The sequence below is a fragment of the Quercus lobata genome, chromosome 8, assembly GCF_001633185.2.
Source record: "Quercus lobata isolate SW786 chromosome 8, ValleyOak3.0 Primary Assembly, whole genome shotgun sequence".
NCBI classification, from domain to species: Eukaryota; Viridiplantae; Streptophyta; class Magnoliopsida; order Fagales; family Fagaceae; genus Quercus; species Quercus lobata.
Window position 1 is genome coordinate 13549928 of NC_044911.1, and position 14296 is coordinate 13564223.

A 14296-nucleotide genomic window follows, 5' to 3' on the forward strand; every position below is an offset into this window, starting at 1 on the left:
TCATTCTAATGTTATAACTCACAACTAAACTAATGAATATGTTTAGTTATTACATTACATTACATTTTCTCAAAAAAAAAGTTATTACATTACAACACATTTTATTCTTAGTAATAAAAATTACAATTCTTATCATAATCTTCATTCAGTGTATCAAATGTACTTTAAGAATGTGTCAATTTAAGACAAGACCCATGGCTTAACAAAATGAACTTGATGGTACAAAATGTGTCTTTTTACTTTACTTTTTTGACTTTGGTTTTTGTTAATTTTGGGCTCATTATGGTATTTGGATGTGGGAGTTAGCTAGGGGGAGATGAGATGAGTCCATTTGATATTTCAAGTGAAAACCGGTTGACAACCTTTGATAAGAGACAAGACGTGTGTGGGAGGTTTTTTTATTTAATAGAAGGTTGGTTTTTTCTAGGTCCTATTACAACTACAAATAGAGAACCAAACCAACCAAAATTCCTTAAAGCCGAAAAAAAAAAAAAACCTTATATATTTATTATTTATAGAGACAGAGACGTAATCCGAGAGACTTTTTAATTTTCCAAAACCAAAACACAAAAAAAGAAAAATAGCAATTCTATAGTCTATGGATTTCTATTTTTTCTGTCTTCCATTATCCAAATCCCTCTCTTTCTCTCTCTAAAATAACTTTCTCTCTCTTCCGATCTCGCCCTGTTTTCGGGCGATTTCTCTGCTGTTTTCGTTTCCAAAACCCTTCAAATCTCTCCTCCAATCCTGTACTATATTTTGATTTCATCAACTTTTCTCAATTCAAATATATATATTTTTTTGTTTTTTTTTGTTTGTTTTGGTTTTTGTACAAATTTTTTGATTATTTTATTGTTATTATCGCTAGGAAAAGGAACCAAAAAAAACCCATAAAGCTGTAATTTTTTTGAGTCTGCTTTGGTTTTTGGGGTGTGGGTATTGAAGATTTATCATTGAAACCTTGTTTTCTCAAAGCAACTTTTTAATTTTATTAATTTTATTAATTTGTTGGGTTAATGATATAGAATTTGGAGGTGCAAAAAAGGCACCAGAAGTAAAAGAGGTTTTTTGTTTGTTTGTTTTTTTGTTTTTTTAAATTTTCTGGGTGTCGGTTTTTCTGTGGATTTGGTTGTTTCTGAAATTGAAATTGAATGCTTTTGTTTGAGGCAAAAAATTAAAGCAGGAAGAGATGGAAACACTTGTGGCCTAAGCTAAATGAGTTGGGGCTGTTTCTTTGTTTCTTGGGTTTTCGGTTTAGTCGAGAAAAACAAAAACAGAAACAGCCTGTTGTTATGATTAAGGGTGATATTGAAGAATCAACGATTTTGGTGTTCTGGGTATTGTCTATTTTGCTCTCTTTGGTTCTTGGGATGAGGAATGATGGTCAGAAACAACAGCAGGGTGGTGTGCCTAGGCCCGGCCGGCCTAGTGGCTTTCTTCCCAGCTCCTTTCGTGCCATATCTAGCTACCTGAGGATCGTTTCATCCGGGGCATCCACTGTGGCGCGGTCAGCGGCATCGGTGGCTTCTTCAATTGTGGATAGGGATGATGATATCAACCATGATCAGGTATGAGGTGTAATTGGTTTGTTTATTTTCTTATCAGTATTGCCAATTTAAGAAATTTGGGAAGTTTTTAGCTTTGCCTAGTTGGTATTTGTTATGTAAATTTTGTAATTTTAATGGAGTGGAACTCGTATTATAATATGGTATTTCATTTATGGTGTATCATGCATGTGAATTTTTGTTACAATGTTTGTTTGGGGCGATTTGATTGCATATTTGTTCTTGTGGAGAGAGAGCTACTTTACTTTCTAATCGGGGAAATGCCATTGAATGGATGCTGGTTTAGTTTAATAGGTTGATAGAATGTAGAATTGTGGTCAAGAATCTTTAGTTGCTTACTGTTTCAGTTTATGGATATTCCTAACTTTGAATATCTTTAATGCAAAACTTTGAACATGGGAAGGCAATGTTTTTCTATTGTGAGAAGTAAAGTTTTGTTATGAGTGAGTTTTGTACAGAGGTGATTTCTGTATTTAATTGGGCCAGTTTAAGTTAGTCTATTGGATGGGGAAAGTTGCAGTTGCAAATGGTCAGAGCGTTGATAGTTGTTGTGCTGTTGTTTTGTGTGAATCTTTGTTTCTTACATTGCAAAAATGATCCTTTGTCAACCCAATTATTGTGGAAAATTTTGATCTTCCTTGTGGGGTGTACTGGGTGATCTACTATGTTGGAGTGTGTGGGAGGCCTTTCCATGTGTTTTGACAACCTAAAAGTTGGAGTTTTTGGGGTTTATTGGTAGTTCAGAGTCATAGATGACCTGCTATGGTGACTTAATGCTCTTCTTTAAGGATTGGTTGTATCGGAATTGTTAGCTGTGTGGTTTTGTGATCAATACGTGTGTTTTTGACTTGATCATTCAGGACACATTTGGGGTTATCGGCTGTGTAATTTAGGATTTTTGTCGGGTGCGTGTGAGGTCATGCTGATTTTTCTCATCCAATGGATTTTTATTTTACATCAGCTAAGTACTTGTTGAGCACTTTTTGAGGAATTTGATTGATTACATAGAGTTGAATGAATTTAGCTTTTGTTGGTTGACTTGACAACTTGTTTCTACATAAGAGTAACAATGATGATAGCCATTTCTCTCTTGGTAGTTGGCACAGTTGGAAACTATTTGAGTGGTGGCAATGATGATAACCAACGTTAACCCTAGTTTGTTAATTGGTTAAGGTCGTCACTGTACATATATATATATATTTCCTATTATAGGTAGCATTGGTCGATATTAGTGTATGTGATTGTCTTTGAACCTTTTGTTGTGCTATTATGAAGGTTAGTTTAATAGCAAGGAAACAAATCATTTTCTTGCTAGATAAAACTATGGTGAAGTATCTAATAGATTATTAATTGAGTTAATTTTAATTTCAATGTGTTGTCCTACATTTTTAGTTTTCAGTGCTGTGATAGTTTGTAGGCATAGAAATTAGGGAATTTAATTAATAACTAGATTTTACATTTGTTGCTTATTATGCAGTACTGATTTAGTGGAAAAAAAATCTAGCCTAATTTATTTTTATTTCTGTACAGTAACATTGAACATGACATGAATTTGGGAAATATGGTTTCTAATAAGTGTGGACTGCCCTGACTTAAACCTTAAATAAGCTTTTTTTTTTTTATTGCATAAGGATTTTTATTACAAAAGAACTACCTAATGCATAAAAATTTACATAAGGTAGCCTAAAAAACTTATAAAAATATATCAAATATTACAAATAAATGAAAGCAGTGAACTCTGTAATAGTGCTAGTATCACTTTTTTGATAAGAATAGTGCTAGTATCACTAAGACCCCAAACATTTGACTATGAACTAAGTTGTCTAACAAAGGAAATATTTAACTAATACTCGATTTGAGTGCAGTGTGTTTGCTATTGTAAACACATTTTACTGTACTTTTCTTATCAATAAAACTCTTATTACCTATCAAAAAAAAGAAATCTTTAGCTGAGGCTCCAATACGTCCACACCTCAAAAGTGTGGTGGTTGTGCTCTCTCCACAAAATCCACACCATAGGTAATGGAGCTATATTCCACACAGCAAAAGAACGTTTTCCAAACCAGTTTTGCCAACCAACCAGTAGGTCCCCTGCTGTATGCGGCATCACCTAAATGAACCCCAAAAATTCCAAACACGCAGCTCCACATTGCATAAAAAAAATTACAACTGAATAGCAAATGATCCGCTTTCTTCCCCTAAGGAGCACAAACAAAACCCCTGGTGTGTCCGTGTCCAACACGTGTTCTTGTCGGACATGCCGAGGACACTTCTGCATCAGTGTGTCCTAGTTATGATGGGAGAAAAAAAAAATATTGAAAAATAATTCTTTTAATTTCCAATACGTTTTTAAAGATTTTGATAGTTATTTATTTTGAAAACTTGTAAATAAACAAAAAATATAAATATTCCTACAAATATAAAAAATATACCTAAAAATGTATTAATTAATTGTGGTACCCAGCAACCAACGTGTCTTGTCCTAATTTTTCTAGAATTGACATGTTGCCATGTCTTGTATCATGTCATGTCCGTGTCCGTGGTCATTATGCATTGGAGTTTCTGTAAAGTATTTATTGAGGTTGAGCGATGGCAAGTGTCTTCCACCAAAAGTGACTGGTCACGGGTTTGAGTACGGGAATAGGCCTGTCCAGTAAATTGGATGTAAGGTTGCGTACCATGACCTCTCCTAGACCCTGCAAAAGTGGAAGTTTTGTGCATTGGGTACAAACTTTTTTGTTTTTTTTCCTATGTAGCATGGTGTAATTTTTACAATATAGCTAATAGAAGATCCTATGGCTACCAAGTATATATCATGTTATCATAAATCAGGGGGAGAGATTAACAGAAAGCTTTCTGTTGATGTAGAAATGATTATACAGAACCGGAAAAAATGATTTCAAATTCTCATGAAAATGGACGTATACTTGCAAGGCATTTGCACCTACAATACATGATTATGCGAACTTGAATGTGGACTTGCAATGCGTGTGTATTGGAGGCGTTTTTAATCTGTAATTAAGATTAATTAATTTTATGAGTTGTGTTTTTTGTTTTTATAAATTTCAAAAAGCATTGATGTGGGTTGGTCATGCTTCTTTACATTCTAGTTTGTTGTCTTTTTGTGTGTGTGTGTGTCTTTTTCAAAGTGAGAGACACAAGAAGAGATAACTGATTTCATGTTTTTCTTGCACATTATAAAGGTGAATTGGGCTGGATTTGACAAGTTAGAGGGTGAGGGAGGTGCCATTCGGCAAGTTCTCCTGCTGGGCTACCGGTCTGGTTTCCAGGTGTGGGATGTTGAGGATGCAAATAATGTCCGTGACCTAGTTTCCAGACATGATGGTCCTGTTTCATTCATGCAAATGCTACCAAAGCCAATAGCATCAAAGAGATTGCAAGACAAGTTTGCAGACAGCCGCCCACTGCTAGTAGTTTGTGCTGATGGGTCCCATTCTGTAGGTAGTAACATTCAGAACGGGTTAGCCACTCCTTGCAATGGGAGCATCCCAAACTACAATGATTCAGTGAATGGAAGTATTTTGCCTACTGCTGTTCAGTTTTATTCCTTGAGATCTCAATCTTATGTTCATGTCCTAAAGTTTAGATCAGTTGTTTATTCTGTAAGGTGCAGTTCCCGAGTTGTTGCTATTTCTCAAGCAGCTCAGGTATATTTTCTTATGTATATTTTCTGAGCATCCATATCTTTTGCCTAATCAAAGTGCTAAAAAGTGTTGTGAATTGCAGATACACTGCTTTGATGCCACAACCTTAGAGAGGGAATACACAATTCTTACAAACCCTATAGTTATGGGGCCTCCTGGTGCTGGAGGCATAGGGTATGGACCTCTTGCGGTGGGTCCCCGATGGCTTGCTTATAGTGGAAGTCCAGTTGTAGTCTCAAACTCGGGGCGTGTCAGTCCACAACACCTAATGCCTTCTGCAGGCTTTCCTGGTTTTCCTTCAAATGGGAGCCTGGTGGCTCACTATGCTAAAGAATCAAGCAAGCAGCTTGCTGCTGGGATTGTAACCCTGGGAGACATGGGCTATAAGAAGATCTCCAGATACTGCTCTGAGCTTCTACCTGAGAGTAATACTTCTGTGCAATCGGGGAGTCCTGGCTGGAAAGGCAATGGAACTGTTAATGGCCATTTAACAGATGCAGAAAACATTGGAATGGTACATGCTTTTCTCAAGTTTGTTTTTACTGAAACCACACACGCAGTCTGATAGATATAAGCCTTCTCCTTTTTCTCTTCATGCTCTATTTTTGCAAGTTTGACTAGAGGTCATACACTTCTACTTTGCTTTGTTTCTTTTCCTAGGTGAATGAATTATATTGCATAATTTCCAATAAATGAACATGTGGCAACTTAGTCTGTGGAATATCATGCTGTTGTGGTATTTACTAGTGAAGTTATTTATGAACTGACACTTGAATGGTCCTTTTTCTTATTGTTTTCTTTTGTTTATCAGGTCATTGTCAGAGATATTGTAAGCAAAGTTGTTATTGCCCAGTTCAGGGCACACAAGAGTCCTATTTCAGCATTATGCTTTGACCCTAGTGGCACCCTTTTAGTTACCGCTTCGGTCCAGGGCCACAACATAAATGTTTTCAAAATAATTCCTGGACAGCCAGTAAACTCCTCTGCATCTGATGCTGGTGCATCTTATGTACATCTTTACAGACTACAACGTGGTTTTACAAATGCAGTAAGTGTTGGATAAATGTTTCATGATTGCTTCTTGGATATGGCATTGTTATTGTCTCATGCTTATCCTTTTTTTTGGGGGCTTGTTAGGTCATACAGGATATTAGCTTCAGTGATGACAGCAACTGGATTATGATTAGCTCATCAAGGGGGACAAACCACTTGTTTGCTATTAATCCTCTTGGAGGATCAGTAAACTTCCAGTCGGCTGATGCTAGTTTTACCCTAAAAAATAGCAGTTTGGGTGTTATGACTAAGCCAGCAGTTCGATGGCCACCTAGTCAACAGAGCCTTTGTGCAGCCGGTCCTCCAGTTACACTTTCGGTTGTTAGCAGAATAAGGAATGGAACTAATGGATGGAAAGGCACTGTAAGTGGTGCTGCAGCAGCTGCAACAGGAAGGATGAGCTCTCTTTCTGGGGCTATTGCTTCATCTTTCCACAATTGCAGAAGCAATGCTTTATTTGTGGATTGCAGCTCTTCGAAGGCAAAGTACCACCTTTTGGTTTTTTCTCCTTCTGGTTGTATGGTACAATATGCATTGCGAACATCAACTTGTCTAGACCCAACACCTGTTGTGTCTGGATTAAGCACTGGTCATGAGTCAGCACCAGAATGTGATGCAAGATTGGTTGTTGAGGCTATCCAGAAGTGGAATATATGTCAGAAACAAAACCGAAGAGAGAGAGAAGATAATATTGATATATATGGTGAGAATGGGAATTCAGACAGCAATAAAATATATCCTGAAGGATTGAAGAAAGGAAATAGCATCTATCCTGAAGCTGGGGGTGTATTCATGAAAGCAAAAATCAGTCCTGAGGAGAAACATCATTTCTATATATCAGAAGCTGAACTGCAGATGCATCAGCCTCGGATCCCGTTGTGGGCAAAACATGAGGTATTTGTGTTCTGCTGGAATGAAATGTTGTGCTTGTTCAATCATGCATGCATTTGTTTGATGTCTGACATCTCCCTTGTTCTTATAAATTTTCTTGTCAGATATACTTTCAATCAATGTTGGTGGAAGGCACCGAAATGAATGAAGAAAATGCTTCCAGGGGAGAAATTGAAATTGAAAGGATCCCAACTCGCATGATTGAAGCAAGGTCAAAAGACTTGGTTCCAGTTTTTGACTATCTTCAAACCCCCAAAATCCAACAAACAAGGTTCACTAGGTTTTTATGCTGTCTATTTATTTTACATATATTCTGGATTGTGGCTGTTGCTTATATATAACATTGCTTTCCCATTATGTTTTAGATGCATGGGCACCTGATTCTTTACATTATCATACTAAAAGGACTTTATCTTAGATAAAGCTGCCATATGGTAATTATATGTTTTGTTTAATGTTCCAATGAGCTCTAGCTTATATAGCACCTCCTACTCATAAGAATGTTATAGAGGGGTTCAAGATCCTCCGAGTAGGTGTGCAACTTACCAATAGAATAAAAATCATATGATTTGCTTAAATGTGGACAGCAATTTCTTTTGCTTTTGATGACTTTGTAAGTTATCTTTTTCTGCACAATAATGAGGGTTGTACTGAAATTTTTGGTTACCATTTCTTGTGCCATACAGGAACCCTGTTTTAGATTGCAATACCAATGGGCGACTTCAGCATCAGAGGTCTGGGGTGTCTGAAAACGACAGGCTTTCATGCAGGGGCAGCTCTGGCTCGCTTGACTCTATGACTGACAGTGCGGCTGCAGTGGCAGAATTTCACAATGCCAGTGAAGAAACTGAATGTAATGGTCCTCGGATGCCAGTAGGAACCAAGGGCTTTGTAAATAATAGTGACAACCCAAAAATGAAGACTCGGCTTGAGACTGTAAATAATAGAGAGAGCTTAAGAATGGAGGCTCAACTCAAGTTTGTAAATAGTAACAAAGAAGGCCTGAAAATGGAGAATCATTTTGAAGATGAAGGTGGTGAGTTTGATTAAAGGTATGTTCCTTTTTTGGATTACATGGTTGGATATGAAAAATGAAGTTACTGAGAGCATTGACTGGCAATATTATATATTATTTGGAGAAAAGGCAATAGTATATGATGATTACTTCACAAACTTTCATTTGCTTGTACAACCTAAGTACCAAGCCTTTGAGGTGGTTTTTGTACAAATAGTGAAATTCATTCTGCCTCATTGTGATTTCTCTTTAGTCACATTTGAATTAATTTCCCTATTTGTTGCTGGCAGTTTTGAGTTACACTGTCCCTTTTCTCTCAGGTGTGCAGATATTCTTTCTTCTCCAGTGGGGGTTTATTAACAGTGTTAATATGATGGGTGGAAATTTAGAGAATAGTGTGATGCGGAATTGTGGATACTATGTTGTTGTGATCTCATCTACTCAACTTTGTAAATAACGGCCGGTATATTTTCTCAATAATCAAATGTAATATGTACATAATAGCATCATGTAATAACACTCTTTGTCACTGTTTCTTTATTCTATTAATTTAATTTTATTGTGCTACCACTCTTTTGGCATTTCATCAAAGATGAAATACTAGAGCAATGTGTGGGTTCGTAATTTCTTTGTGTCTGTTTAATTGGTTTTCTTCTTGTTCTGTTGTTCTGTGATGGATTTTCTATATTCTTTAACCAGTCCATCTTCTCACTTATCGACTGAAATGTGGTTTGTTTTGCTCCTCCAACATCCTTCAATGTGTTATGGGGGAAAAGGTTTGATGCTTCTGTGCGTTCAGGTAATATTTTCTAAAAGTTGTCAAAGATGATGTGAAAAATATGTTCGAAGGTCGTATCTGTTTGCACCCAAGCAACAGTGCTAAATATTCAACGAAAATTGCTTGTATTTTCTGAAGTATGAGATGCAATGAGACTTGTCATTTACATGTTAAACAACAAGGTAATGAGATAAGGACGATATTGCAGGGTACAAAATTACAAATGAATAGGATGGCTAGAACAGTAAGTTAGGCATAGGATCTAAAGATGCCTAGATCTAGAATTATAGGTTACACATTTACATTGACAGGAAACTGAATATAATGCTTCAAAAGCATGACATTGCAACCATATATTATAAATACCAGAAAAGATACAAAACGAAAACTTTCAAAATTTGCCTATCGGAGTCTTTGATATAAAGGAAATTCTACTACCAGAATTTTAATATTTGATTAGTATTAGCATATCCATATAAACAAGAAATTAAATCAAAACAAAATTCAACTAACATCACACTCAATAATCTCAAATTCTATTATGAAAGACATAGATTACACCAACAAAATTCCATTTCAAAAGTTGTAGATTACAAAATTTAAACTCTTACTAAAAGCCTAGCTCAAAACTCTTTCAATCTTAACTGACAAATGATGACACTCAATAATTTTGAATTCTCAATATACTTATTGGTGTTCTCAGTTCTCACACTCTAGTCTATATATACTACTTGAATATATATACATATATATATATGTATATTATTTGAAAACTAAAATGTAACATTTATTATTACTATGCTCATTTTGAGCAACATCTCAAATACTATATTAGCATATGGATATGAATACGGTGGTGGAATATGATTTTTTTTTTTTTTTTTCCTTTTCAGGTGAGTATAAACTAAAAATAAATAAAGTTATTTTTTTTCTTGGAATGTTAGATGCGATCCCATTTTATTATAAATATAGTATATAATGACATAATGTTATTCTATTATACAATATAGCTTATAGATAATTTGGTGTTTACAATTATACTTTTTATTTTGAATATTCTTATTATTAGCATCTTTTATTATATGAATTTGCTATTCTCTCTTAAAAAAAAAAAAGGTGAATATAATACTTCAAAAGTATATTATTTGCACCCAAATAAATACCAGGAAAAAATACTACAATGAAATATTTAGGAAGATTATTCATAATTGCCTATCCGAAAATTTTTAAGCTTGAAGTCAAAGAGAGGATCTGATATATATTACTTGCACAAGAAGATAAATGTTTTTATAGGATCTTCTTTAAAGAAGAAGAAATCATGAAAAGGAAAAATTAGTAAAAAGTGGTAGTCAACATCTGGTTGGGGAGGGTTGTCTAGAAGGAAACTTGCAACTTATTTATTTTTAAGCGTACCGTAGTTCTGAAAATTTGATATAATGTAATTCTACTACAACAACATTAACAACAACAACAACAACAACAAACTTTAGTCCCAATTTTTTGGAGTCAGCTACCTAAAATTTGATATGACGGAAACTCTACTACCAAAATTTCAATTTTTGATTAGTATAAGCATATCCATATAAACAAGAAATTAAAACATACAACGTGATTTCAATACTGTTGAGCTAACTTCATGGGCACACCAACAGGATTCCATATGTAAGATACTGATTAATGATTACAAATTTTAAACTCTCATTGAATTTTATAACCCATTATGCCTAACTCAACTATTTCAAACTTAATTCACAGACATGAAACTCAATAATTCTGAATTCCCAATACATGCATCCAGCACCAACCAAAAAGAAAAACAAAAAAAATCCAAACACACGCATTGCTTTTCTCAGTCTAAATAATGAACAAACTCTGGAGCTTATGGTGTTATAACACTTAAGATAATGAACAAACTCTTAATTCACTCACTGAGTCCTCGTTCGATTTTCAGGCACAATCACAATGGCCGCTTAGTGTCAAAGGCCTTATTTAGACCAAAGCCACTAAAATCTCTTCACTAATTCCAACTAGCTTGGATGGAAAGACGGCAGCAGACTTGATTTGGTTTGGTCATCATCCCACTCCAAAGCATTCCACCATTGTGAATCTCCTCTTATTTCTTTTATGGTCGCTGCATTTTGGTTAGTAAAAGGCAGCCTTCTGAGTTCATTGCACCTCACCACTTCAACCTGTTCTAGACACGACCATATCTCTTTGTGTCTACAAAGAGTTATTAATTTGGGAAGGCGCATCAATGTCACTTTTTGTAGGTTTGGAACAATAGGATCTGGAGCCATATTCTGCCTTGATTCATAATTAAAGAGCTCATCCAAGATCCCACAGCGCCTTACGTTGATAACTTCTAAGTTTGGCAGGGTCCGATTGAAGTCACCACAGGAGAGAAGATATTTCATCTGATTACAATTTTTCACTTCAATTGATTTTAGGCCACGAAATTTTAGCCTAAGATGACTGGCTAACTCTGAAATGCTTTTTAGGTTGCCCACATTCCAGAGACGAAGTTCCTCCAGGTTTGGTAGTAGGTCAGAGCGAGCAACACAGCCTCCTCCTCGCCCTAAACTAGTAAGACAATTACTAATAGTAAGTGACTTTAAATTAGCAAAGCTGGTGTCACTTTTAATGAAGTCTTCAAGCATTTCAGTTAGTCCTTGACAAAGATCCAAATGCAGAGAACTTGAATTACCCCAGTACCACCCAATGGATTCTCGTGAGAGATCAAGACCTTGGATGTTGCTCCTTTTGTCATGTGTTCTTAGGGTGCCGTTTGCTTGGATAATGTGAAAATGAAATCTTCTTAATCTATTTATCCAAGAAAGATCTTCAGATTTGTCACATGGGATCCTATTCAATGTGATGGATAAGTCACGTAATCGTTCAAGGGATCTGAGCTCTTCAAAAGTTGCCTGTCCGCCTTCCTCTCCCTTCAAACGTAAATGAAAGCCACACCGTGTCATATTTAGAACCTCTAAACAAGACAATCTGGATATAATTTTGGTTCCAATGGTTTTTAGCTCATACATGTTGGATATGTCTAATTGCCTTAGCTCGCTCAGGTTTTTCCATATCTGTTGGCAATTTTGTGATACGAGTGTAACTAAGATCAAGCTTTTGAAGTTTACGAAGACTTTCTAGTGGAGGTAGTTCTTCAAGACTCCCGCAACTGCCTAAAAGAAGAGCACGAAGGTCACTAAGTTGTAGCAGAGAATGAGGCAATGACTGGATGTGGGTTCTACTGAGATTCAATACCCTGAGTGCTTTAAAACCTAGCAAGAATTTCTCAGGAACTGTGTCAAGGGCACGATTTCCTTGGAGTAGCAAAGTCGAGACCTCTGAACATTGTATCATGCAATCAGGTAGCCTTGTTATTTCATTGTTCATAAAAAAAACTCTTTTGAGATTGTCTGAATTTGATAACTCTCTAACTGAAATCTCACTCAAGCCTATCCCTGAACGAACAAGGGATTTACATCCATCTTCAGATGACGATGCAATCCATATAGCAACATCACGAACAACATCATGCATTTTCACAGTACCTTCGCGAACACCATCTTCCAATAAACAAGAGTCCTTCAGATTTCAATTAAAGTTACTCCTCTATTGACTGAATCCACATAATTTTGTTCTTCATCTATCAAGCCTTCTGCCTTCCAGTAATTTATTAGTTCACTTATTTCAATCGAGAAGTCCTCAGGAAACAAAGAGCAATATAGGAAACAGAATTTTACGTTGTTACCTTTCAATGAGTCGTAACTCCACTTCAAACGATGATAGACCTCAGCCTCAATGTCATCTCCGGAAGGCATTGACCTTTGCAACTCTTTCAAGGCATTATCCCACAGCTCAACCTTTGTCTTTCCTCTCATGGAAGCTCCCATGATAGTGATGGCCAGCGGCAATCCGCGACCTTCTCTAGCTATTGCTTCTGCAAATGGTCTAATTTCTTTCTCATGTGCCACATCCCCTGCCTTTTGACTAAACAATTGCCATGCTTCTTCATCATTCAAAAGCTCCATTTTAATTTCAACATCGGTGATCATACTCCTACAGACTTGCTTACGTCGAGATGTCAATATGATCTTATAACCTTTATGAACTTCAGGATCTGGGACACCCAGAATGGCCAAATTAATTTTATCCCAAACATCGTCTAGAATGAGTAGAAACTTTTTCTCCTCCTCAAGCCTTTGAGAAAGTCGGGATTTCAGTATATCAACACTTTTCTTCCATTTTCACCTCCAAATTCAATCTTTTAGCTATCTGCATCTGGACATCTTTTATTGCCGAATTCTTGGAAACGGTAGCCCAAATGATGATGCCAAAAGGTTGCGTAGAAGCAATATTCTCGAGCTCATTGTTCAAGTTCAGCACCAGAGTAGTCTTGCCTACTCCTCCCAGTCCCCAAATACCAATCCTCCGAAATCTATCATCATACAATACCTTCTTCGTCTCAGCCAACATTTTAGATGCTGTTGTTGACCCTGAATTAAAGTTCCAGTAACATGCTCCACTAATCTGCGACCAGTAGGATAAAACAGACCGTCTGGGAACTTTCCAATTTCTCGTAATTCTTTTATCTTTTCCCGTTTTTCTTCAACTTCCTTGCTTTCTCTATACCGCTTACTGCAATTTAAGAAACATGCAGAAGGCTTCTTTTCCAGAATCTGATTGAAACTACGCTCAAGCCAAGCTCCGACCGAAGCTCGGATATCGGATTGCTCAGATTCTTTGGTTTCACAATTCACTTCCTCTCCACGAACCGTCAGCCATTTCATCTACCTCTCAGCAGCAGCAAAGATTTGATTGGAGATTGATTGTGGTCTTGGTCATAGAACCGACCGACACAGCTACAGCGAGACTCAACCGTTGTTTTCACTATTGGAGCAGCAACCTCAGTCAACAGTTCCATGCTGGAAATTTTTGCTATGGGAGATGCCGGAAGCTTAAAATAATTCACAGGCAAAGAGCTGCACAAGAATATAAGTTTTGTTTTCAGTGCCTAACAGCAGGCAAAAGGATCTAATAATAAATCTTAAAAAAAAAACCCAAGAGAAGACGAGATAAAACGTGTAAGAGATACACTAAACTTAAAATTTAAGAAATTCATTCATTCTCTGTAGCAGTCGTGGTCGTGTGTCAAGCTTAAGCTGGTAGAAAACTATACTGATAGTTCCAATTTAAGCCACAGCTGAATCTACAGTAGAAACCACCATCTCCATGACATATTTTTTTTTTTTGCTATATGAGTTATGAGAAGCCAGAAGCTTAAAAGAATTCACGGTCTCTCCAGTAATATGAAATTATAAGA

The 14296-nt window shown here is 36.3% G+C and overlaps 1 protein-coding gene and 1 pseudogene across 2 annotated transcripts; one reads left to right on the forward strand and one right to left on the reverse strand.

The window, feature by feature from the left end:
• The first annotated feature begins 525 nt into the window (after positions 1-525).
• Positions 526-8761, forward strand: LOC115955652 (autophagy-related protein 18f-like). Of its 2 annotated transcripts, none has more exons than XM_031073873.1 (8): positions 526-1568; positions 4769-5233; positions 5313-5744; positions 6042-6278; positions 6368-7177; positions 7279-7454; positions 7861-8226; positions 8510-8761. In XM_031073873.1, the coding sequence occupies exons 1-7, from the start codon at positions 1293-1295 to the stop codon at positions 8222-8224; spliced, it is 2760 nt and encodes a 919-aa protein (XP_030929733.1). In that variant the 5' UTR covers positions 526-1292; the 3' UTR covers positions 8225-8226; positions 8510-8761. The 2 variants fall into 2 exon arrangements, with proteins under 2 accessions (XP_030929733.1, XP_030929734.1); XM_031073874.1 differs by having other exon boundaries at positions 528-1568; positions 7279-7445.
• Positions 8762-10690: 1929 nt separating this feature from the next.
• LOC115956427 lies at positions 10691-13763 on the reverse strand (annotated as a pseudogene).
• Between the last annotated feature and the right edge of the window lie 533 nt (positions 13764-14296).

Excerpts from the sequence above, each read along its gene's own strand:
- LOC115955652 (XM_031073873.1), top strand. The coding sequence starts at position 1,293 with ATGATTAAGGGTGATATTGAAGAATCAACGATTTTGGTGTTCTGGGTA. Across the intron at positions 5,745-6,041 it reads ATGCAGAAAACATTGGAATG|GTCATTGTCAGAGATATTGT; the intron begins GTACATGCTTTT and ends TTTGTTTATCAG. Across the intron at positions 7,455-7,860 it reads CAACAAACAAGGTTCACTAG|GAACCCTGTTTTAGATTGCA; the intron begins GTTTTTATGCTG and ends TGTGCCATACAG.